At 41.0% G+C, this 27282-nt stretch overlaps 1 protein-coding gene across 1 annotated transcript in view; it reads right to left on the bottom strand.

The window, feature by feature from the left end:
• Window positions 1-26831, bottom strand: part of LOC144592215 (homer protein homolog 1-like) — an 80393-nt gene extending 53562 nt beyond the window's left edge. The window contains exon 1 of the mRNA XM_078396741.1: window positions 25451-26831. Coding sequence (XP_078252867.1) covers window positions 25451-25455 — 5 coding nt within the window. The 5' untranslated portion in view covers window positions 25456-26831. The remainder of the gene's footprint in view (window positions 1-25450) is intronic.
• Between the last annotated feature and the right edge of the window lie 451 nt (window positions 26832-27282).

Here is a 27282-nt window from a genome sequence, read left to right as displayed (position 1 = left end):
CTGATTTTTGTGTCGTATGCAAACTTACTAACCAACCCATCCACGCTTATGTCCAAGTCATTTATATATATATCACAAACAAGAGGTGCCACACTGTTCCCTGCACAAGACCATTGTTCACAGACCTCCAGTCAGAATACCACCTTTCCACCACTGATGCTCATCCTGAAGCTTTTCTAAAAATGCTTGAAACTGATATCAATTTACTTTCCATTTTCCAAGTGGAAGATTTATCAAATTACTTCGTCATCATGCTCATTTTGATGTTCACACTGCTTCAGTAGCTACATAATGCCACTCTTTTCAGCATCTCCCAATTGGATTTCAGCAAGAAGGATTGAGAGTTTGGTCTCAATGAATCTACTTGTTAATTAATACCTCCGCATTTATTACTGGATTGCTTTAAGCAACAGCTCAGAGATTTTGAAACTCTGCAAGCAAAATATTTAATTTAAATTGAGTGGGTAATTATCACAGATGTTTTCTCTTTCCCTTGGGATCAAGAATGACTTGCTTCCACCGAGGAGTGCAAGGTGCCTGTGTGATTTCCATTAATGTGGAATAGCTATTGCTCACCAACTATCACAGTGTCTTAACAGTGATAATTTAGCCTGACAGTAAGGAGGTTCAATACAGATGGAGTCTCGACTCTGCTGCATAAGTTCAACACAAACACACACACACAATGCACTCTAACACTCACGACAAACACAGATACACAATCTTTCTCGTCTCCCCCACCCCCATTCTCCTCCCTCAGCCTATATTCGATCTGTTGCCCCCAACTACCCCTTTCCTTTCAACAGATGCACCATAGAAAGCACGCTGTTAGTGTGCATCACAACTTGGTTTGGGAACAGCTCTGCCCAAGACTGCAAGAAATTGCAAAGACTTGTGGATGTGGCCCAGTCCATCACACAGACCAAACTCCCCACCACCGACCCCATCCACACTTCACAATGACTCAGGAAAGCAGCCAACATAATCAAGGGCCTTTTCCACTGATCATTCCCTCCTCTTCCTGCTCCTGTCGGGTAGAAAATATTAAAAGCTTGAAAGCACGTATCGCCAAACTCGGGGGCAGTTTCTTCCCTTCTGCAATCAGCCTTATTTAGTTCAGATTATTTTCATGCGTAACGAGGTACAGTGAAAAGCTTACGGTCTCAATTTTCCAACCTACCTCTTTGCAGACATTAGATTTTCTCTCGAACTTCTAGGCTACAATGCTGAGAAACTATATTCTGCACTTTATAGTTTTATCTGCTTCAATTGGATAGCACAAAAGCTTTTCAGTATCTCTACAGTCGTGACAATAAATCGGCACGGTGGCGCAGCGGTAGAGTTGCTGCCTTACAGCGAATGCAGCGCTGGAGACTCAAGTTCGATCCTGACTACGGGCGCCGTCTGTACGGAGTTTGTACGTTCTCCCCGTGACCTGCGTGGGTTTTCTCCGAGATCTTCAGTTTCCTCCCACACTCCAAAGACGTACAGGTATGTAGGTTAATTGACTGGGTAAATGTAAAAATAAAATTAAAAAATGTCCCTAGTGTGTAGGACAGTGTTAATGTGCGGGGATCGCTGGGCGGCGCGGACTCGGTGGGCCTGTTTCCGCGCTGTATCTCTAAAATCTAATGCCAACAACCTACTTGGGGCCTGTTCCCTCAGCTCTCGGCTCCTATATACATGCTCCTAGTTACTGTATCCCGCTTCCTTTCCAGTCTCTATTGCAACACATCCACTCCACCCTCTCCAGATGATGGCTATTCGCACCTTTTTCTGGGGCTGTCCCCTGTAGGCCAACCAATTACCATTGACACGAGCCATGCCACCCAAAGCATACAGCCTTTCCTATGAGCATGGAAGGGTGGGACCAGTGGAGTGTACAAGGAATGTGGGAGCGTAGAAAGATTGCAGTATTCAGATCCCCCAAGCATAGGGCCACTTTCTACTGGATGAAGCGAGATACTGCAACACCTGCAGGAAGTATTTGCCAGTCGCTGGGTAAAAATAAAATATCATACACAGGAGCCCAGCAGGAGATCAGAGTGACATCCTCAGTCATGTGGACAAAACAGTGCAAGGGTTCAAAATATTACTGGGGGGCTGTCGGGAGAGGTAAGAGAAAGATGGAGGATTGATAGAAGCAAAACAAACGGCAGCACAAAAAGTAGCTACATCAATGAACGATTTCAAAAGCCTGACAATAAACTGTATTTATTGAAGGTTGCACCCAATCTTCACTGCTTAAGATCAAATCCTCAGCATCAGCCACCAATATCCCCCTCAGCCGAGATTCAAATTATCCCCTGGAGACAGTATAACCATGGAAACACATTCCCAGCAACGTTAAACCTCCAGCATTAACCCTGTTGATCGCGAAAAAAAATCTCCACTGTAAAGGAAACATTCGACACGAGTTTCCCCCTAAACAGATCCACCTAACACAAAATGAACCATCAACCTTGCTTGCTTCAATAAAAATATAATTTTGTATTTAAAGTGTCAATATCACTGAGCAATTGTTTGCAATAAAATCCATTCGAAAGCATAGAAACATAGAAAAATAGGTGCAGGAGAAGGCCATTCGACCCTTCGCGTCAGCACCTCCATTCAATATGATCATGGCTGATGTACAGAGGCCATTTAACCTACAAACATGCATGTCTTTGGCATGTCGTGGAATGTGGAGCACTTGGAGAGAACTAATTTGGTCACAGGTGCAAACTCCACATAGACAGCACCTGTGGTCAGGATTGAACAGGGGTCTCTGAGCTAAGTCCATTCGGCGGTTGAGAAAGAAGCAATTCCTGGAAACATCAATAAAAAGTTAAGGAACAAATTCCAGGAATGGAGGAAAGAAAGGTTGGAGGTGGAGTAGGAATTCGCGAGGGCAGAAAAGTTAAAGGCATCAGTTCAATAAAATGAATAACCATTGGATACATTTCCAAACATGCATACGTTTGTGCTATGGCAAATAAAAACTGGAAGGCCGCAATATCAATTTAGTATTTGGTCCCAAGGTTACCCAATAACATTAACAGCTGCAGTTGAAAGATATGAACTGTGCAGACAAGGTTAATCTAGGCTCTGCAATCAATCACTCCCTGCATGGTTACATTAAAGGCAGCACGTGTTGGTTCAGTAAAGTGGGAAATTGCACTGGATGCCAACAGGCAGTTACCGATGTTTGGCAAGCATTTTGCATTTTAACTGCTGACTCCAGTGCATTATTGCTTAAATTAGAATTGACAATAAAGGTTTCCACACAGTAAAAATGCTTTACACAACTGGTTTATTTGGTGACAATAAGAAGTCGAGGGAGGGAAAGTGAGAAGTAATCAAATAGGGAAGCTGAAAATTGTTCTCTTCCATCTCCAAATTTGACAAATCAAAGTATTCTAAATTAATCAAATGTTATTCTGGACTACATCAAGATACAGCACAGTTAAAATATACTGTGCAGACATACAGATTGCAGTATTTGAATAGTCGTGGTTTTGGAACACAAGACTTTTTTCTATTTTAACCCACATTAAAATACTGCTATACATTTGTACCATATGTAGAGCCATAGGACAGTAATGCAGTCCAGAAACAGGCCCTTTAGCCCAACTTACCCATGCCAACCAAGATGCCCCATCTACTCTAGTCCCACCTTCCTATGTTTGGCCCAAATGCCTCTAAAGGTTTTCTATCCATGAACCTGTCCAAATGTCTTTTAAATATTGTTATAGTATCTGCCTCAACTGCCAGCTCATTCCATATATCTTCGACCCTGTGTGGAAAAAGCTGTCTGTCGGGTTCCTATTAAATCTTTCTCCTCTCACTTTAAACTTGTCTCCTGGTTTTTGATTCCCCTACTTTAGGGAAAAGACTATTTACCCTATCAATTCCCCTCATGAATATATACACCTCTCTAAGATCACCCCTCAGCCTCCTGTGCTCCAAGAAATAAAGTCCAAGCCTGCCCAACCACTTCCTGTAGCTCAGGCCCTCAAGTCCTGACAACAGGACTTCAGATCTTCTGTGCACTTTGCAACTTATAATAACATATATCTTGATATATTATTTATATTCATATAATATTTACATGTATTAATCACCTTAATCATCTTCTTCTTGGTTCTTGACCTTCCAAAATATTCCAAATGGAATTTAAACTGGAGGTGGCGGAGTATGGACTTAAGCAAGAAGGGCTTCTTGGAGAAGAAGAGCTACCTTAAATTTAGTTGCGATAGAATATCTTATATCATAATAACTAAATATCTTAAATAATTACTCCCCAAAAATAAAACTACTTTAAAATGTCTGCTTTGCATATTTCTTACAAATTAGCCTCCCAGGGAATCGTTCTTTCTCGAGGTAGACCAATAGTTACATCCTGTATAAGCAATCTCACAATCTCACTTTGAGGGAATTCTTGTTATACGAAACAACGCATGCCAGAAATTCTTAAGTCATTACACTGCAAAATAATTAGTTGAACATAAAAATTATTAAATGTGTCAAACCCTATAAACATTTTTCTACTCTTCAATATGTTCTACTTTTCAGCTCTTTCTAATGCATATCTTGGTCAATTTCAAAAATATATTTAGATCAAAAATCCAATTTTTTTATTAAGGTAGATATAGTGGAATGCTGTTTAGTTGCCCATGTCAGTGCGAGTTCCACACAAGGGAATAAACAGGAGGAATAGACTGATGGTCCCTCAGGCTTGTCCTTCCATTCAAGATTTTTCTGCTCTACACCTTTAAAATCCAGAATTCAGGATGTACATGCCTCTTGTTACTACTTCAGTAAAGTCACCTCCCATTCTTCCAGACTCGACAAAACTATCCTGCTCTAGGTAAATGCACCAATCCAAATATCAGCATAATGAATGTTTTGCTGTATGCCCTCCAGAACAATTATTGCCTTTTTAGGAAAGGCAACCAAAAATGTACACAATATTTTAAGTGTGTTCTAACACGTGAAGTGCCTTTTTCCATGGAGGAAAAAGCGTTTTGGGGAAATGTGTCGGGAAAAGTTAATGGGAATGTCTTTGGGATACTCTGTTACAGTGGATGACTTAAGATGGTTGTCAAATGGTAGATTCTTAGAAGAAAGGAAAGCGAGGAGTGAAATGTTGAACAAGAGGGAGTGATGGAGTAGGGTCAGAGTCTGAGTGATACAGCATGGAAACAGGCCCTTTGGCAAACTCGCCCACACCATCCACCATGTCCCAGTTACACTAGTTGCACCTGCTCGCATTTGGTCCATATCCCTCCAAACCTGTCCTATCTATGTACCTGTCTAACCATTTCTTAATTGTTGGGTTAGTTCCTGCCTCATCAACTTCCTTGGTAGCTTATTCCATTCACCCATCACCCTTTGTGTTAAAAACTTACCCCTCAGATTCCTATTAAATCTTTTCCTTTCATCTTAAACCTATTTCCTCTGGTGCTCTATTCACCCACTCTGGGCAAGAGACTCTGTGCATCTACCCGATCTATTCCTCTCATCTTATATACCTCTATAAGATCACCCATCATTCTCCTGCACTCCAAGGAAAAGAGTCCCAGCCTACTCAACCTCTCCCTATAGCTCAGACCCCCTAGCCCAGGCTACATCCTCAAATCTTCTCTGTACTCTTTCCAGCTTGACAACATCTTTCCTCGAACACAGAGCCAACTGAATACAATACTCTAAATGCGGCCTCACCAACATCTTATACAACTGCAACATGACCTCCCAACCTCTATACTCAATACTCTGACTGATGAAGGCCATTGTGCCGAAAACCTTTTTGACCACCTGATCTATCGGCAACTCCATCTTCAAGGAACCATGCCCCTGCACTCCGAGATCCCTCTGCTCTACAACATTCCCCAGAGGCCTACCATTCGCTGTGTAGGTCCTGCCCTTGTTAGACATCCCAAAATGCAACACCTCGCAATTCTGTGTTAAATTCCATCAACCATTCCTCGGCCAACCTGGTCGATCGATCGAGATCCTGGTGCAATTTTTCACTGTCTGCAAAACCACCCACTTTTGTATCCTGTAAACTTAATCTGTAGATGATAGATAAAATCACCAGGGCCTGATCCAGTATATCAGAAACACTGTGGGAAACTCAATACTAAATTGCAGGAGCCCTGGTAGAGATAAATGCAAGATAGTCAGCCACAAGGTGCAGGAAGACTGGAAGGTGGACAATGTCACATCTTTATTTAAGAAGGGCTGCAAAGATCAACTGGGAACTACAGATCAATATGCCTAACATCTGTAGTAAGGTACTGGAAGGGATTCTGAGGCTTTGGATATCGATGCACTTGAAAAGACAGAGGTCGATTTTGGATAATCAACATAGCTTTAAGTGTGGGGAATCTTGTCTCACAAATTTGATCAAGTTTTTTTTTAAGTAACAAAGCTGGTTGACGAGGGGGGAACAGCACACCGTCTATAGAGACCTCGGCAAGGCTTTTGTTAAGTTTCTGCACGGCTGCTCAAAGGTTAGACCACATGGGATCCAGGGAGAATTAGCTAATTGGATATATAATTGGCATGATGATAGGAAGCCAAGGGTGATGATGGAAAATTGTTTTTTGAATAAGAGGCCTGTGACTAATGGTGTGTGCCATGGGAGTTGGTGCTGGGCCCATTGTTGTTTGTCATCTTCAATGATTTGGCAGAGAATATGGCATTGTGTGCAGTTTTGGTCTCCAAATTTGAGGAAGGATATTCTTGCTATTGAGGGCGTGCAGCGCAGGTTTACTAGGTTAATTCCCAGAATGGCGGGACTGTCATATGTTGAAAGACTGGAGCGACTAGGCTTGTATACACTGGAATTTAGAAGGATGAGAGGAGATCTTATCGAAACGTATAAGATTATTAAGAGGTTGGACACGTTAGAGGCAAGAAACATGTTCCCAATGTTGGGGGAGTCCAGAACAAGGGGCCACAGTTTAAGAATAAGGGGTAGGCCATTTAGAACTGAGATGAGGAAAAACCTTTTTCAGTCAGAGAGTTGTGAATCTGTGAAGGCAGTGGAGGCCAATTCTCTGAATGCATTCAAGAGAAAGCTAGATAGAGCTCTTAAGGATAGCGGAGTCAGGGGGTATGGGGAGAAGGCAGGAACGGGGTACTGAGTGAGAATGATCAGCCATGATCACATTGAATGGCGGTGCTGGCTCGAAGGGCCGAATGGCCTCCTCCTGCACCTATTGTCTATTGTCAGCAAGTTTGCAGATGCCCCCAAAATAGGTGATGTTGTGAAGGTGGTTATCAGAAATTACAGCAAGATCTTAAACAGGTGGGTAATTGAGCTGAGGAATAGCAACGGGAGTTTAATACAGCGTGAGTGTTGCATTTTTGGGAAGTCAAAATCGCAGTGAATGATAGGCCTCTGGCAGGTGCTGTATAACAGACACCTAGGCGTGCAAGCACATAGTTCCCCAAAGGTGGTGAGGAACTCTTTTGGCGTGCTGGCCTTCGGTTAGGGCATTAAGTTTAGGAGTTGGGACATTATGTTCTAGTTGTACAAGATTTTGGTGTGGCCGCACTTGGAGTAATGCATGCAGTTTTGGTTATCCTGCATTGGGAACGATGCCATTAAGCTGAAAAGAGTGCAGACAATATTTACAAGGACAGCTAGAACTCAAGGTGAATGCACAGAGTCTGCTTCCCAGGGTTGGGGATTCAGGAACTGATGAGCAAAGGTTTACGGTGAGAGGAGAACTATTTAATGAGAACTTGAGGGAGCAACCTTTTCACTCAGAAGGTGGTAGATATATCAAACAAGCTGCTAGAGGAGGTAGTTGAGGCAGTACAATAACATTTAAAAGACACTGGACAAGTACACGAATAAAGGTTTAGACGGATATGGGTTAAGATGGGCATCTTGGTTGGAATGAACAAGCTGGACTGAAGTGTCTGACTACAAGCCAAGGGAAATTCCTGATTAATATATTTGTTGTTTCCCTTCAAGTAAAACTGCTCCTTACAGCACTGAATAAATGCAAATGGCATAGCAGAGGGTGGGAACATTCTCCCTGCACAAATTTCCAAAGGTGCCAGAACAGGTTTAAAGAGGTAGGTATTAAACATGATACAATATGTTTTGTAATTGGAGACCAAGTATGAAAAACAGGAAGGAGAGTTAAATCTGTGTAAAACACAAATCAGGTCTCAAGTGCAGAACATTGCTCATTTTTTGGTGCCAAAGTAAAGAAAGAACAAGCAGCTTTCTGACAGTGCTGGTAGAATTTCCCAAAACAACCCAGGGATGAAAATTACAATTTTATGGAGTGTGGTTATTGTTTTGTATAGCGGATTAACAAAAGATCTGATGGGACTATTTAGAATGGACACAAAGTGCTGGAGTAACTCAGCAGGTTACAACATGGTACAAATTGTGGGTGACCTGAAATAATCCAGGGCCCACATCAAGAAAAACTAATTTTTGGATTAGGGTGGTGAATATCAGCTCAATATTATGCATCGGCCAGGAATTAGATAAATAAGCGTCAGAAAAAGTACTGTGAGACGATGGGCGACTATTGAATTGCTTATCAAGACTGCCAGCACTAATTACAACAGGCAAACTCCTCCTGCTCTGTACTGATTCATAACATTTACAAAACTAACAGGCTTAATTCAAATCCCTTTCAATGTGAAATAAATTCCAAACATTAGAAAACACGCCTTTTAAAACAATTTCTTCCCGAGAATAATACGACGCAGATGGACTGAATGGGATAAGATTTATTGATAAGATTGGGCGTTTAAACAACTTGGTGGACTACTAGTTCAGGATATGTTTTGCAAAATGTTCTCTTTAAAAATACACAAGATATGGAAAATAAATTATGGGAACATTTTTGGATGCCAGAAACTAGGATTTGCTGATTGAGATTGGCAAAACTCCATGCACCTTCAACAGATGACAACCACAATGTTCCACTTTGGACTTTGACACAGCAGGATCTTGAACTATATGTGGAACAGGGTCATATTACATTTTGAACTAGTACTTCAAACTAGTCTTATTAGCAAATCATTCTCAAAGTCTTAAACAAAGCCTATGTTGTGAAGTTCAGATAAATCCATTTAATTGTTTAAACAGAGAACAAGCTTTGAAGATAGGAATTCAACTAGATCATGTAAAGCAATCAAAACGTTAATTATTGGCATGAGAACATTAAAAGGAGGGAATTTATGCTTTCAAGTGTAAACATTACACTCATTTCTGTGACTTAAATATATTAGTTACTACAAGCAGGGATCATAGTGAAGGACTCAGATCAAGCAGCATCTTTGGAGAGAACCATAGGCTGAAACCAAATTGGCCGAGCAAGTACTGTTGGATCACAACATTTCAATGTGCAGGACGACCAAACTTCTGGATGTCCACTGTACTTTAATTTCCCCGGACATTTACCTTGGCCTCTTAGGTTTTGATGTATAGAAAGCACAATTTAATACAAATCCAAGCTTCTCGTTTACTATGCTCTTACTATCCTTTTATCATTTATTCTCTTTCACCCCACACACATTCTCCTTTTATCCCTTCTACAACATCCTAAAACATGTCTTCCCAACTTCCCCACCCCAAATTCAAGAGCAAGGTCAATGGGCTGAATTATCCATTTCTGTCCCCTTAAATGCAGCCCAACTTCAGCATCCAAGCGTTTGTACTTATTTCAGATTTCCAATCTCCTGTATATTTAAATTCTACAGAGCAGATGGTGAGCACTTTTGTTAGCCACTAGTTACCATTTTAAAAGGCACACGAAGGGTGGTGGGTGTACGGAACAAGCTGCCAGAAGAGAGTGTTGAGGCAGGTATCATCCCAACATTTCAGAAATAGTTAGACAAATACATAGATAGGACAAGCTTGGAGGGATATGGACCAAACGCAGGCAGGTGGGACCAGTGCAGCTGGGACATGAGCCAGTGTGGGCAAGTTGGGCCAAAGGGCTCAATTCTATGCTGTATCACTCTATGACTTTAAAAGTCATCAAAAAAGGGGAGGAATGGATGCAAATGCAGTTTCTGCATAAGAATGATGCAACGGCATGTTGCCACGGGCCAAAGGAATAAATCTTACGCAAGCGAGGCATCCTGCAGCTTGCACAGTTTGACTTTTTCTTCCCATTTCAGCTCCAATATTATTTATGCCACAACTTGCCGAAGGGTGAATGGAGAATTGCAATAAGAGAATGAGTGGTCAACTGTAAAACCTATTGGCTAGGGAGATACGATGGTCGAAGGAAGGGAAAAAAATGACAGGCGGCTTAAAGTCATACCAGAAAAGTATGGAAAAGTAGAAAATCAGGGGATAATTAAATGGAGAGATGGGGGGGGAAAAAGCGAGAACAAAGGAAAATTGATTTTGTTCAAAACTTCATTCCAGCTCCTGGTAAACTACCTCATGATTCCAGTGTCAGAATATTCATTATGCCACAAGCCAAATTCTTTGGCATCTGCTCAAAAAAAGGGTGTTAAAGCATAAGATTACTAACAATTTAAATGGGTCACAGCAAATTTTCATATGCTATCCTGCAAATCCACCACAAAGTGATAAAAAATGTTTCTGGATCTCCCGAGAATTGTTCTTTCTCCAATTTGAAGCATCTCTCATTGATTGTGAAAGCACAAAATTAATGCAGTCAGATTGCTGTGATTTTATTCACTGGCATCGTTATTCTGGAAGCCCCACTCTTTATACAAAATCTCATTCAGAATAGTTGTAGATGTTTTAGAAGCTACTTTTCTTATTGTGGCATCAATATAGTGACAACACACGCTCCACCTACTCCCATTCATTTCCTACATACAAAAAATACAACTGTCTCTAAGTTATGTAAGCTGCTTGCTAGCTCATATGGCACATAAACAGAATACCCAATATCCCCCAATCTAATCCTCAATGTATTAGTCATTTTAGAGATGAAGTTCATGGCATACAATTTTATTCAATTACTAGCTGCTGCGGACCCGTTGGGTTCAAACCTCTCCTGCATTAGTGTAGCACCCTCCCCTTCCCCCACTCACCTCCCCCTTTTTAGATACAAAAAGCTGGAATCAGCGGGACAGGCAGCATCCCTGGAGAGAAGAAATGGGCGACGTTTCAGGTCAAGACCCTTCTTCAGACTAGTTAGGGAAAAGGGAAACGAGAGATAAAGAACAATGAATGAAAGATATGGAAAAAAAGTAACGATGATAAAGGAAACAGGCCATCGTTAGAGGTTTGTTGGGTGAAAACGAGAAGCAGGTGTGACTTGAGTGGGGGAGGGATAGAGAGAGAGAGGGAATGCCGGGGTTACTTGATGTTAGAGAAATCAATATTCATACTGTGTAGGAAAAAACTGCAGATGCTGGTTTAAATCGTAGACAGAAAATGCTGGATTAACTTAGCGGGACAGGTAGCATCTCTGGAGAGAATGTCACCCATTCCTTCTCTCCAGAGATGCTGCCTGCCCCGCTGAGTTACTCCAGCATTATATGTCTATCTTCAATATTCATACCACTGGGCTGTAAGTTGCCCAAGCGAAATAGATACTGTTCCTCCAATTTACATTTAGCCTCACTCTGGCAATAGAGGGGACCAAGGACAGAAAGGTCAGTTTGGGAATGGGAAAGAGAATTAACTGTCGAGGAGATTATACACACACGGAATAGCTGGTTACAAAGATGGTATTGAAATACAATGTTAGAATATAGTGTCTCACTACAGAATAAAACAAATGCCAATTAACAGAATGAGGATATCCAACATTATGTTCCTATATTCCAAATACAGATGCAACAAGGATGAGAGCAAAAACTCTGTAGAATCTCATTCCATAGGATCGAAAGATGCAATATTTTCACTGGCAGCAGAGCAGACACCTTTGCTCAGTATAAAAAAAAGTGAATTATTACAGCAAAGACAAATTGAAACAAATAGAATTAGCAGACAAACAAAAAAGCATAATGCAAAAGCAAGATGATAACCTATTTGAGACTGCCATCTGGTTAACCAACTCCGTTAAAACATTTAAGCAATAAGCATACAGATTCTGCATTTGGCGTGTGGAGACTGAGGACAGTCAATAAAAACAAATGTGAATCTGGAAAGAAAACACTGATGAGAAAGCAGACCAAATTACTTCAGCTCGCATGCCAATTACATCTTCTTGGTCTGTAGTCAAAATGCCAAATATCTGGGGATGAGCAAGCTCCAAGAACTTGATTAAAAAATTAATTAAAAGTGAAGATTTAACAATGTTGCTAAAAATGTGCACAAGAGTGCTTGAGGTTATATTTGATTGGGATTGAAACATTCAGCATGTTACAACCTTTACTAATGAATGTGTGTTTTATTTACATATCTTCATTTTTATTCAAGAAACCAGTAAAAGAATGTCACTTTCTGGCCATTGCTCATGCAAAATTCAATGTCAGAGGACTCGAAATTCATCATCTGATGGTGACAGCTCCAATTGCCGCCAATATCTTCTAAAGAATATTCTTATGACTATTCATAAATACTTAAATAAAGTTGCAATTATTGCATTATAAAGTTGAGTAATATTTTCAATACCAACAGCATACTGCTTAAATCCACGAACATAAAGATATCCTTGCGACTAAATAGCAGGGTCTGTAAGTTAACATCATATTGTCACCTTTCTCACCACTGAAAATACAAATGCCAGATTTTCATACTTCGTTCCAAAAAGTTATCCTCCAAGTTATTCTGCTTTAATAACCAGCAGTTTCTGGATAAAGTTTACACCCACTATTAATAGGACAATGTTGTGGTATATTATTATGTACAACTGATGCTTTTTCCCCCACCCCAAGATAGCTGGCTTTTCTATCTAAAAAATAGCATTAATAAATTTTACTAGAATAATTGTTTGTGAACTAACATGTACTGACATAGAAAATTTACTAATATGGGAATGAAATAAATAATGAGACACTGGAGAGAACATACAAATACATTAAACTGCGTCACAAGTACAAATACTATCCATGTAAACAGCTGTAGTTTAGTGATACAGTGCGGAAACAGGCCCTTCGGCCCACCGAGTCCGCACCGACCGGCGATCCCTGTATATTAACACTATCCTACACATAAGAGGGACAATTTTACATTTACACCAAGCCAATTAACCTAGAAACCTGCAAGAATTTGGAGCGTGGGAGGAAACCAAAGATCTTGGCGAAAGCCCACGCAGGTCACGGGGAGAAAGCACAAACTCTGTACAGACAGCACCCGTATTCAAGATCGAGCCTGGGTCTCTGGTGCTGTAAGGCAGTAGCTCTACTGTTATGCCACCGTGCCGCCCTGCAGCAATTATTGTTATTAAACCATCTCTTCTCCCACTTTTCTACAGTACTAGCCAGCTCTGGGAATGATTCCTACAAAATGTAAACTGCCATCATTTGATTTCTTTTGAGAGAGGGAAGAGAAAGAGGTGGGCAGAATTTGCAAATTTCAGGACATGATAGAAACATTTACAAAGATTAATCATCAGGATTAGAAACCCTGGTTATTTTTACAGCCTCGTGAACTCTGAACTCAAGACAGCACCTCATGCTCAACCAAGGAATGAACCCAGAATCTTCTAATTTTACTGTTCAGCGGCACAGAGGAAAGCCAGTTAATATAAAATCAATGGGCTCAGTGACACTTCAACATTTCTGAACTTCAACAAAAACACCGAAGTTAATTGAAAAATTATTCACAGCCTCAAAGAATGCCTAAAAACTGATTTCCACAGGCTTTTGTAAATACTTAGTTCACCAGTTTAGCTCAGTGAAATCCAAGTATAACTACACCCTTTAGATAAAGATACTCAAGTACTTATAGTTTCAAGCAATCTAGGAAAAAGTTTCTACAGTACAGATGATTGAGAAAGTTATCAACCTCACTATTTTGTTCAAACTATTTACATTGGTTGAAGCGATGAAAGAAACTACATGCCAACAACTGCCACATGGTTTTGGACCATAAACACATCTGTTGCCACATACTATTTTAGTTTTGTTTAGAGATACAACATGAAAACAGGCCCTTCAGCCCACCAACTCCATGCTGACCAGGATCACACATATGCTAATTTTATCCTGCACACCAATGACAACTTACAAAAGGCAATTAACCAACAAACCTGCACGTCTATGGAGTGTAGGATGAAACCTGCGCAGCAGGAGGAACCCGTGGTCACAGGGAGAACATGCATGCAAACTCCTTACAGACAGCATAGTATCCATAATCAGGATCGAACCTGTGTATCTGGCGCTGTAAGGCAGTAACTCTACCGCTACGCCACTGTGCCACCCCTGTATTGTAAATGTACATTGTGAAAATTCCAATTTTGTATGCCTCAACTATTGAATGTTCATCTGCATTTAACTACTTAGTCTACACAGAAGATGCTTCTGTGAGGCACACTGAAGTAAACTAACAGATCAAATATGACCTGTTCGATTATTAACTATGCAAATGATGCAACTAAATATTTATTCGTTACTAAACTTAAACTATAATTTGAACCAGTTGATACAATATGAACTATAATTTGAAAGATAAATGCCCGACAGGAAAGAAAATCTCTTATTTTCTGTGCGATATCCAAGGTGATATCCAATGTGATACATGGCTAAAAATGCTTTTATTAGATTTCTAATTCATTGCAAAACAGTTCAACAAAAAGTGGCGTCAGCTTGGTTCAGATGGCAGCATCTTCACTTTTGAATCAGGAGACAAAGTATAGTGATTACACAAATTCAATCTAATCGAAGGGATACATTAAATTTAGGCAGATTTGCTTATTCTAACAGTTCCGGTGGATGTTAAAGACGAGATAGAACCATTTCCAATGAAGAGGTGTCTTTTGGCTAATGTTTCTTTCGCAGTCATGAACACAAATTTTCTTCTATCCAAAAAGTTATAGTATTGACTTGCATAATAGCAGACATTCTACTCCAAAGAGTAATTCAATGCTTGAACATTTCTCAGAAGGATAGTTAATTCCGCTTGACAAAATAATGTTCTTTCTTGACTTTTTCCTAAATGTGTTAGTAACTAAAATAGTGCAGTTTAGTATAGTAATACTAATAATACTAAAAACCACTCCCATATCTTGCAAGTTATCAACTAATTCCTGTAAACCTGAAATTTTAAATTAAAATGCTGGGCTTTTAGTTTTAATCCTTGAAGTTAATGAGCAAAATCATAATCATGCTTTATTAGCCAAGTATGTTTTGCAACATACGAGGAATTTGATTTGCCATACATCCTTACACCCAACAAAATGCTCTGCCATCTTCACAAGGAAAAGACACAAGGCAGAAAATAATTAAATGCATGATAAATTCTGAAGCAAGTTTAACCATTTACCTCCCCCATGATAGAAGTGCTTGTCAAAGAAAGCCTTTATCCAAAGATGTTGGATATTGCAATTCAACTAGTTAAAATAATGCCAGATAGACTGAAGTTCAAAGCAACCATATTACTTAAAAGCAAAAAGAAATGAATGAGGTTCAGTGATAAATCTTGGACCATAATGCATAAATTGCAGAAGTCAAGCTCGAGTCTTTAACAAGCTTGTAGCCAGATGATACTGGCTGTGCATTTCAGATCGCAGTGGGTTGCAGCTGCTGTTGCTGGAGGCTGATGTGTACCAAGGCACTTCAGTTGTGCTGATCTGTAATCTTAAAATAAAAGATGGGTTAAAAGGCTGCAAGGTTAGGGGAACGGGATAGACACAAAATGCTGGAGTAACTCAGTGGGACAGGCTGTATCTCTGGAGAGAAGGAATGGGTGATGTTTCAGGTCAATCCCCTGCTTCAGACTTACAGGGGAACTGGAATTGCCCTCAGAAGCAAGGAAATGATGGGAAATGTGATAAGAAAACGAGTTCAACTTAAATAAAGTAAGGTTTTGACAGAGTCTGTAACAGAGTTTTACTAAATATTGCTATACAAGGAGTTAAGGTTTATTGAGAGTCCATGGTCTGTCAAGATTCCTTTTGAGTGCACGCTTCAAATTGGGTTACAGCTTATTTGTGCAGACTTCACTTTGCTAATTTTGACACAAGAAGATACAGACAGAAACTCTATAGACTATCGGAATAAGGAAAGAGCATGCATCAGATTGTCACGGGATTGAAGATAACACAATTTATAGCACTTGTTCAGAAACTCTGCTCAAACATTGGTTGGATGTCTCCACAAGGGAAGTTGTGTTCTGGGGTAGATAATTTCAGAGAAATTACTATCCATCTTGCTATAATTGGGATAAAAACTGGTGGGCATGGCTGAATTCATTCATTTGAGGGTTTATCTCGCCTCTCGAATCACTGTAAAAACAGGCAGGCCAAATGAAATTGAGAGGAAAGCTCTGAGAAGAAGGCTAATTTAGTACTTTGAGGCAGTCATATTGAATGACTCAATGACAAATGCTATTCATGAGAGAGCAATGTGGTATATTAACCGTCATGTTTCAATAAACTAACAGCTTTATTACTTTTCAAACTTTAGTTAATCCACAATCTGCTAAGGAATATTGATATTTTACATAGGGTTGATAACCAGAGGATATAGACGATCAACGACAATCAGCAAATCCACAAAATTACTACGATTTGAAATGCAATGAAATCAAGTGTTATGGAAGCAGAGTCAATAATACATTTCAAAAATAAATCTGTATGTATATATTTGTTGGGCTTCATTGAGAAAAGGAGGAGAGTTCAACTAATTAGAAAATCCCTTGAAAGTGCAAGGAAACGAATGATGCACTACAAGAATCTACAACCAACACTAAATTAATACACAAATTACATACTGCAGAATTTTGACATTTATATTGCTTATAGTGATGAAGAAAACCATCAGTTTCGATATTATAGTGCTGCAGTCATATATTAAGTTAAAACATATGCAGTAAAGAATTGCACTTAATTACTTTGTTGTGCAGTTTAAATCAAGGATGCAATATATCAGCCTAACAGTCACAAAAGCTTTGGTGAACAAATTGGAAACAAATTTAGTACCATAGAATTGCAAGAGAAGCATCTACTGAAATGGGTTTTTTTCTAAATTCAAGGTCATCCAGTTACACAAGGGTTATATTTCCAAGAACCGTCCATAAACAGATTTCCCCATAAATCAGAAACTATTTCAATGAGGGTCAATTAACATTATAATTTATTTACTCTCCTCCAGTATTTTAAACAGGCACACAAACAAAATGTCCTACATCCAACAGCTAATTTCAATGTCCTTGAAGTGTCAATGGATGTTATATTGTCAGTGGAAGAGATTGCCTTGTCAGTTTCCAAATCAAATCCCTTATTTTGCGTCCCGCTGTGAACTGGTGCCCGTGTTTTTGAAGACAATGGTACATTTTTGATTTCTGTGGTGCTTACATACAAAGTCTTTTTGAACTGGTGACCATTATTAGAATTAACTAGCTGTAAGTCTCCTCCACATCTTCTGACAGTGTTTGCATTTCTGTAAATAGCCTTCAAATCTTGACAATTTTTTAAAAAAAAATTAAGTTTATGGAAGAATTTGTGTAAAGTGAGATTTCTGTGCATTGGTTCTTCTGTAACCTGGGGTCTCCCTGCATGTTGTTTTGATTTAGTTTCTTTTTCAGTGCCACTTCCACTAACACTCGAAGCTGTGCTTAGTTTGGTGAGCGATATGCAAAAATAACTGTCAAAAGGTCAATTTGTTGAATTACTTTCCATTTTATTTACCACAGACTGATCTGACTAAGTTGCATTTAGACATTAATAAATTGTTTCATGCAAATTCACTCCACGCTTATTGTGCCATGAAAATTTCACTGCACCTTATGAATATAATCCAATTGTTTAAACTGTCAACTCTGACCCAGTGCTGGCCAACTCAGAAATCCAAAAAGTAAAAATCAGTATTTGCTGGAAATCCAAAATGAAAACAATGTTGAAAATACTCAGAAACCTCTGTGGAGAGAGAGAGAAAACGAAATTTCCATTCAGGACTTTGTCAGCTCTGATGATTGGTCAACCTAAACTATGAAATTAATTCATAGGCTAGGTATATTATGGGAGAAATCATGCTGTTTGCAGTTGACCTCTCAAGTAGAAATTCTGAACTTTCACTAGCCGAAACAAAATCAGCAAGACTTCACCTCAGGTGCTGGCAAACACAGATATGCAAGGCGACTTAAATCCTAGCTGGTACATCTGTCATTGACAGCACAGCAACTGGTGGGGCTGCGGGCTCTCAGCACAAGAGACCCGGTTTTAATCCTGACTGCAGATGCTGCCTGTGTGGAGTTTGCACGTTCTCCCTATGACTGTGCTTGTTTCCGCCTGGGGGCTCCGGTTTCTTTGCACATCCCAAAAATGAGGAGGTCTGCAGGTTAATTGGCCGCCGTAAATGATGCCCCTTGTGTAGAGTGGGATAACACAGAACTAGTGTGAGTGGGTGATCGATGGTCGACGTGGACTGTGCACTTAAGGGCCTGTTTCCATGCCATATCTTCAAACTCAACTTACACATGGGGTCAAACACCATGTGGAGGCTGAAGGCAAAGCTCTTTAAGGCAGCATTACATGAACAAAAAGCAATATTTTAATTCTATGCAGGTCATTCCAGAATAGTGACTTGTGAAGTATCAGTATTTATCTTAGTTGCGGAATTCTACAGATGAGCCAGGGCTGGGAAGGAAACAATTTAAATTAGAGCTCTGAATAAATGGACTTCTTGATGGAGAGATAATGGGGTCAGAAACACAACTCAGTGTGAAACAGGATACCGACCGGATCGAGTATAAATTGTGATAATGAAGGGGTTAGAGGCAGTGACTTGGAAATCGCTTGAGGAAGTGGCTGAAGACCAGTGGCTAGGATCATCTCATTTAATATAGTTAACCAGTACTGAATGTTGAATGAGCAATGTGGCAGGTAAGGTGCTTTGGAAGAGCCAAGAGAAATCATTGTGAGGTATGGCTGGGTGCTCACTGTGCACATGTGAAGTTAGGCATTGTATTTTCAGGTGATGCTGCCAAAGCTACTACCACTCGCAAAAATTGCCTGCCAAGAGAATAAAATGTGGCAGATGACAAATTCATTGAACAGGTCCAAATGTTCACATAGAAAGTGAAACCCCCCCACCCCACCACACCACAATCTTTCATTCCAGGATATGCCTTACAATATGCCCTATATTAACGTTAATATCATTTTACATGTTTCCATAATTTGACAATAGATTACTTTAGGAATTTGTAACATGTGTAACAATGTTACACATTGTTACATTATAAACGTGCTATCGTTAAACATTCTTTGCTCTTCTCATAAAGAGAATCGGCAGAGAAAGTGTGTATAATTTAAACAGAAACAAGAGAATAATGATGGGACAGGGCAGAGGTTGGCTGAAATTGCGAGGGTGGAGGGAGATGCAGTTAGGGTGGTAAAAGTGAAATCGGGATAAGTCAGTCGAATTGTTCTGCTCTACAAAATGCATTGACCATTGTGAGAGTGAGTGGGTCTGAAGGGCAGCAGTTGAGAATGCACTGTTTATGCAATTTCAAATGCAAGCTTCTTTTCATTTCCCTCGGCACTATGTTCAAGTGGATCAGGCCACCAATCAATTCCATTAAACAGATATTCTCACTTAAAAAGAGAAAACCCAGAAGTATTTTGTAGCATCACAGTCAGAAAGCAGTTTAAACAATCCTAGGTAAAGATGTTAAGGCCATAAGTAAATTTTAAGAAGTGTTTAGATTGTGTGTAAAAAAAATTGTTTGATTTTCATTTTACTGAAGCACGACTCTTAATATTTGGTGATTAAAAGCTTCTGCTGTTTTCATATTTCATATAGAATGGAACTCCACCCCCCACACGCACACATAGAAAATGTGCCTATCTGAAATAAGGTACTACACCTATTTTCTATGTTTGTATGTTTTATGCAGAACATTGTGACTTAGTTGCAAGGAGGCAAAAATAAATTTAACTGCAGCAACCAAAATTGCTAAACTGAAATAGGGATGTAATGCTGAAGCATTTGGAGTATTGAGAGCAATTTTGGGCCCCATATGATGTGCTGGCTCTGGAGGGTACAGAGGAGGTTTACGAGAATTATCCCAGAATGACGAGGGGGGGACCTCATTGAAACTTACCGAATAGTGAAAGGCCTGGATAGAGTGGATGCGGAGGGGATGTTTCTACCAGAGGTCATAACCTTGAGGAGGTTATGAGGAGGAATTTGTTTTAGTCAGAGGGTGGTGAATCTGTGTAATTCATTGCCACAGAAAGCTGTGGAGGCCGTCCATTGATATTTTTGAGGCAGAGATAGATATATTCTTGGTTAGTACGGGTGTCAGGGGTTATGAGGAGAAGGCAGGAGAACGGGGTTTGGAGGGAGTGACAGATCAGCCACGATTGAATGGTGGAGCAAATTTGATGGGCCAAATTGCCTAATTCTGCTTCTATCATTTATGAACATGAAACATACATTGACAATATTTTCAGTAACAACCCAAGCTCCAGAGACCTATTAACTAATTATTCACAAAGCAAAAGTATATTTGTTAATAACTGTGATAGCAATATTACAGACATCGCTTTTGTACCTTCCGTAAGGAAACTTAGCTGGCTACACACACATCTAGTCCATTATTAATCCAATTTAATTCAGATTTATAACTCTGATTTTACAAACTGATTACCCCATGGTATCACAGTGATTTGTCATTCCAAATAAAAAAGTAAATCTTGTAAATACAATCCAAAGAGGAAACACGGGTTAATATTTCAAATCTCAAAACAAGATCAACCTCAAAACATGATAAAACAGGCAAAAATAAAATAAGGGACCATGCATATTTTCTAGTACTTACTATGGGATCATGGAGAATGGTTCAACTCTTGGTAACCTGTCTAAAGTTGTGTACAATTCCAGCATTTTATTTCAGCTTTCAGCTTAAAAAATGTGACACTTTATTTCTAAGAATTTTCAGTATATCAGATTGGTTTTGGTGGGAAATGGTAGCTTTATGGATGCCACTGACCACGTAATTCACCCGTAGGCGCATTAAAAGCTTTGGTGAGATGACTAATGCAAAACTACAAGATTAATACTACTTCAACTGTTTCAAGAGCAACACACCAATCACCACCTTATTTTATAGCTCAAGGGATTGCAAATAGACATTAGACAATAGACGCAGGAGGAGGACATTCAGCCCTTCGAGCCAGCACCGCCATTCAATGTGATCATGGCTGATCATTCTCAATCAGTACCCCGTTCCTGCCTTTTCCCCATAACCCTGGCTCCGCAATCCTTAAGAGCTCTATCTAGCTCTCTCTTGAATGCATTCAGAGAATTGGCCTCCACTGCCTTCTGAGGCAGAGAATTCCACAGATTCACAACTCTCTGACTGAAAAAGTTTTTCCTCATCTCAGTTCTAAATGGCCTACCCCTTGTTTTAAACTGTGGCCCTTTGTTCTGAACTCCCCCAACATTGGGAACATGTTTCCTGCCTCTAACGTGTCCAACCCCTTAATAATCTTATACGTTTTGACAAGATCTCCTCTCATCCTTCTAAATTCCAGTGTATATAAGCCTAGTCGCTCCAGTCTTTCAACATATGATAGTCCCGCCATTCCGGGAATTAACCTAGTAAACCTACGCTGCACGCCCTCAATAGCAAGAGTATCCTTCCTCAAATTGGGAGACCAAAACTGCACACAGGTGCGGTCTCACTAGAGCCCTGTACAACTGCAGAAGGACCTCTTTGCTCCTATACTCAACTCCTCTTGTTATGAAGGCCAACATTCCATTGGCTTTCTTCACTGCCTGCTGTACCTGCATGCTTCCCTTCAGTGACTGATGCACTAGGACACCCAGATCTCGTTGTACGTCCCCTGTTCCTAACTTGACACCATTCAGATAATACTATGCCTTCCTATTCTTACCACCAAAGTGGATAACCTCACACTTATCCACATTAAACTGCATCTGCCATGCATCCGCCCACTCACAGCAACGGAACTATTCCCACATTGCAGGGAAACACAAATATGCAGGGGGAAAAATTTAAAGATTAATCGAGTGCTTATCCAACTGGAGTTAGTGCCAGAGAGCCAAGTTCAATCCCGACCTTGGATACAGTCTGCGTGGGTTTTGCATATTCGCTCAATAATCCTGTGGGTTTTCTCCAGGTGCTCTAGTTTCACCCCACACCACAAAAGAAGTGTAGATTGGTGGGTTAACTGGCCCCTGTTAATGACCTCTAGTCAGTATGCATGTGGGAAAATGAAAGAGGAGTTAATCAGTGAGCAGGAAGACTAAAAAGATGGAATTAAAGTAGGAATAATGTAAATGGGCAATTGCTGGTCAGTGTGGGCCAAAGGGCACTATATCTGTGTTGTATCTCCCTGGGAGTCCAAAATGGTAGAGACTATAATTTATCATAGGGGATTAAATTAAATTCAAATGGAACTGGGCAAAGTTAACATGGTTTTACAAAAGATAAATCATACTTGACCAGGTATCTCAAAATGCTGGAGTAACTCAGCAGGTCAGGCAGCATCTGGGAGAGAGGGAATGGGTGACGTTTCAACACATTCCCTCTCTCCTAGATGCTGCCTGACCTGCTGAGTTACTCCAGCATTTTGTAATACCTTCAATTTGTACCAGCACCTGCAGTTATTTTCCTACACAATCATACTTGACCAAACTCTCTCAGTTCTTTGAGGTGGCGACATGTGCTGTGGATCAAAAGGAATTGCAGACATATTACACTTAGACTTGATATGATTCGGCATCAAAAGTTAGCAAGAAAAATTAAAAGCACGTGGTAAAAAGAACGCATTAGCATGGATAGAAGATCATAGCAAAACTTTACACATAATTGGTTCCGAGGCCTCAACCTTTTCCAAGTCAGATAAATGACGGATGAAAACACTGGGGTTTGGTTACTAAATTTGCTGATGGATAGGTAAGTCATGAAGGGGGATAAAGAGGTTATTATGCAATTATAGATAGGCTAAGTGAATGAGCAAAATTCTGATGAATGGAGAATCATGCAGGAAAAACATGAAATTGTAATTTCACAGGAAAAATAACAAATCAGCATGTTCTCTGAAAGGTGAGAAATTTCAGAGCTCTGAGATATAGAGTATTCTGGGTGTGATTCCCAGAACAACACGATACAGGTACAACTTTCATAATTAGGAAAGTTAACAGGATGTGACTGTTTATTGCTAAGTGAATACAGGTCAGAAAGCATCTTGGGCATTGGCAAGACACATTTAAAGTAGTGTCCCAGACCCGGCATATCATTTAAGGAATATCGTAATTGCATTACATGCAGTTCATAGATGGTTAGCTATTCTGATACATAGAATGGCAGTGATACATAGGTTGGCAGCTAGTTGGCATGTGAGGAAATATCATCGAAAAATAAGTGCAGGAGGAGGTCATTCTGCCCTTCGAGCCAGCACCACTATCGGAGAGCTTACACTTGTATCTGCTGGAGTTTTGAAGAGGGAGAGGAAATTTGATTGAAACAGAAGTTCCTCAAAGGCCTTGATAATGAATCTGAAGATGATTTCTCCTCCAGAGGGCGAATCGAGCACTATTTAAAACAGGGGTCACCCATTTAAGAACAGAGGATCAGAGACTTGAGGATATTTTCTCAAAGGACATAACCTTTGAATATATTTAAGGCTGAAATAAATAGATTCAAGATCCACAATGGAATGACAGAGAAATATAGGAATGCTAATTTGAGGTTACAACATATCAGTCATGATAAAGCATGTTAGAGGGCCTACTTTTGGTTCAGAACAAATACAAATTTGAATGGATCATTCAATAGCAAACTACATAAAAGGTCTGCAACTCAAACATTGCATAGTACATAGTGAAAGAACTACACATACCACCTCTAAGGAAGTATAAGAAAATAACTGCAGATGCTGGTACAAATCGATTTATTCACAAAATGCTGGAGTAACTCAGCAGGTCAGGCAGCATCTCGGGAGAGAAGGAATGGGTGACGTTTCGGGTCGAGACCCTTCTTCAGAGAAATTCTGAAGAAGGGTCTCGACCCGAAACGTCACCCATTCCTTCTCTCCCGAGATGCTGCCTGACCTGCTGAGTTACTCCAGCATTTTGTGAATAAAACCACCTCTAAGGAAGTTGCATGAACAAATCCTCTCCAAAACAGTTGCTTTAACTATTGGCATTAAAAAACTTTGTAAATGCCACGCAAATTGTTATTAAAGAGGTAGCATTATTAATAAATGCAGAGAACAAAATAACCATGCACGCCTCAAGTGTAAAAATTTGCATCTGCATAAGTTATTTCAACCTTGTTAGCCTTTTGACCTCTTGTCTTGATTCCTTTTTTTAAAATTCAAGATTCAGAAATTTGAGTCCAAAACCTTTTGAGTCTGAACCATCAGCCTAAAATTCAAGCAGGATTTGAACTATCGATATACCAGAAATTGTTTATATGCCAAATGATGAGCAAATATATTTAAGATGTAGATCAAGTTGGTTTATTACACAAATCATTGAGCTAGATTTAAATTGATCAATCAATCCCAGATGTTTAGAATTTTTGTGTAACTGAGTTTTACTTCCAAGAAGAATGTGTATATTTAAAATCTACTCAATGAAGTAAAATATCACTGAATTCTTGTCACTAACTATTGACCTTTGAAATTTAATCAGGGGGAGTGCTTCGTTTTGGATGGAAAATAATCAAATGCAAAAAAAGACGAATATGTTGAATAGCAACGTTTGAAATGTTGCTTGGTAGTCGTTTTCTACAAAATGAAAATACATGTACGGTCCTGTATCCCTGGAACAATAAAATGGCTTCAAAACAAATCAATTGCAGATTTGAGTGCAAATTAAAATATGTAAACTTTACCAAAGTTTAATTATACAAGCGTTATTTAAAATATTCTGCTACCCCAATTCATTTGATCCCGTGCAATGAATACTTACAAGTTTTTTTTTTTTTTAAAAGAGCTTCGCGTCCTCGAATGACACGGTAAATGTTGAACATGGTAACAATATTCCGAATTTAAATGTATGAAAGCTGATTAGTACGATGTCTGAACTTTCTTGGGCGGCTACCGAAAAGTCAAGTTAATTTTCGAACCGTAAATTATTTTTTGAATGTTACATCTTAAACGTTTGGGGGATGACTTGACAAACCTCGGACTTCGTGCGATCAATGCCTATTTTAAATTGCATGCATTTCGCATCAGGAGGGGGGGAAGGAGGGTGTAGCTAGTTGTGAGTTGGAGGTGGTTGTGGAACAGATCTTCGGCTACAAAAGTGTCAGGGCGCTTGAAACGCCTGCTTAATTGAGGGGGGCAAACGAGTAAGAGCGAGATAATTGAACTGATTGAAACCATCTCATACGTTACAGCAATGCTTGTCTCACCCCATTTTTCCCCTTCCTGCTGAAGACGCGCCGACTCTTCGCTTGCGAGGAATGTTGTCGCCCAGTTTGTATTGCCTTGGCCGTGGAGATAGAAGGTGCCCGCTTTCTCAGCTCAGCAAGGCATTGGCCGTCGGTTTCATCCCCGCGCCTGGTTAAGTCCCTCAGATCTCACTCTCACTCCCCCCCCTCCCCTGGTGTGGCTTCAGTTCCTGGCGGAGGAGGGAAGGTGTTGTTGATGATGGTGGTGGTGGTGGGATGGTGGAGAAGGAGGGAGGGAGGGAGAGATAGAGAGTGAGAATGGTGGTGGAGTGAGGGAAAGGTTGGTGGAGGTGGGAGCTAGAGAGGAGGGAAATGGAGTGAGGGAGTGGTGGTGGGGTGAGGTTAATGGTGGTGGGGTGAGGGGGTTGTTAGTGGTGGTGGAGGAAGAGGAGGGAATGGTGGTGGGGTGAGGGGAGAAGGGGCTGTTTGGTGAGGGGGTTGTTAGTGGTGGAGGATGAGGGAATGGTGGTGGGGTGAGGGGAGAAGGGGCTGTTTGGTGAGGGGGTTGTTAGTGGTGGAGGAAGAGGAGGGAATGGTGGTGGGGTGAGGGAGAAGGGGCTGTTTGGTGAGGGGGTTGTTAGTGGTGGAGGATGAGGGAATGGTGGTGGGGAGAAGGGGCTGTTTGGTGAGGGGGTTGTTAGTGGTGGAGGATGAGGGAATGGTGGTGGGGTGAGGGGAGAAGGGGCTGTTTGGTGAGGGGGTTGGTAATGGTAGGGAGGGAGAGAGAGAGAGGAGAGGAGATATGGTGGTGGAATGAGATAGGAGAGGGGGTTGGTGGTAGGAGGGTGGAAGTGGGGGAGGGAGAGAGAGAAGATGGGATTTATGGTTGTGGAGTGAGAGGGGGTTGGTGATGGAGGGAGGGAGAGGGGATATGGTAGTGGAGTGAGAGGGAGTTGATGATGGAGGGAGGGAGGGGGGATATGGTAGTGGAGTGAGAGGGAGTTGATGATGGTCAGGTGGAGGAGAGGGAGAGGGACAGGGAGGAGGGAATATGGTGGTGGAGTGAGAGGGTGGTGGTCGGGTGGAGGGGAGAGAGGGGGGGATATGGTGGAGGGGAGGATATGGTGGTGGAATGGGATAGGAGAGGGGGTTGGTGGTGGTCGGGTGGAGAGAGAGAGAGGGGGGGGGGAGAGGAATATGGTCGACTGCGGCCAGTGGTTGAGGTGAGGGGGGGGGGAGAGAGGAGATAAGAAGCCAAGCCAAGGGGTCGTGAGAGGTGTTGGTTTGTCGGGGGCTCGGGTTCCGATCAGACGACGGCAGTGGCGTTGGTTGCCGGCGGTGCCCGTGTCCTTGCCCCTTCGCTCAGCTCCGTATCCGCGGCCGCTCCGCTCGCTTCTGCCCGGCCATCCTCCGCTCGGCCCACCCTTTATATAGACGTCGTGGCGTCAGCACGCAGCGCCGTCCGCTCCGTCAGCCGCCCCTGACGTCAGAGACCGGCAATTATGCGGTGACGTCAGGCCCTCCTCTCCTCCTCCTCCCCCCTCCATCCATCCCTGCCCGCACTCGCTTCTAATTATAACCCGCAGCATCCTGCCGGCGCGATGCCCTATTTTGGTTGCAGAGCCAGCCCAGCCCACTCCAGCGCCGCCGGCAATGGTCCCAGGCAGCATAACAGGAAGTAGGGACGTTTGGGGAGAGGGATAAAGAACTTTTAACATTTGGAACCAAGTGTTTCATCTGCTCGCAATTGGGAGGGGCTGTGCAATGTGAATGTGCATTAGATGCAATGTGAATGTGCATTAGATGCAAAGTGAATGTACATTAGATGCAACGTGAATGTGCATTAGATGCAA

This window comes from Rhinoraja longicauda, chromosome 3 (assembly GCF_053455715.1).
Source record: "Rhinoraja longicauda isolate Sanriku21f chromosome 3, sRhiLon1.1, whole genome shotgun sequence".
NCBI classification, from domain to species: Eukaryota; Metazoa; Chordata; class Chondrichthyes; order Rajiformes; family Arhynchobatidae; genus Rhinoraja; species Rhinoraja longicauda.
Note: the sequence above shows the minus strand (reverse complement) of the source record. Positions and strands in the feature narration are given on the sequence as shown.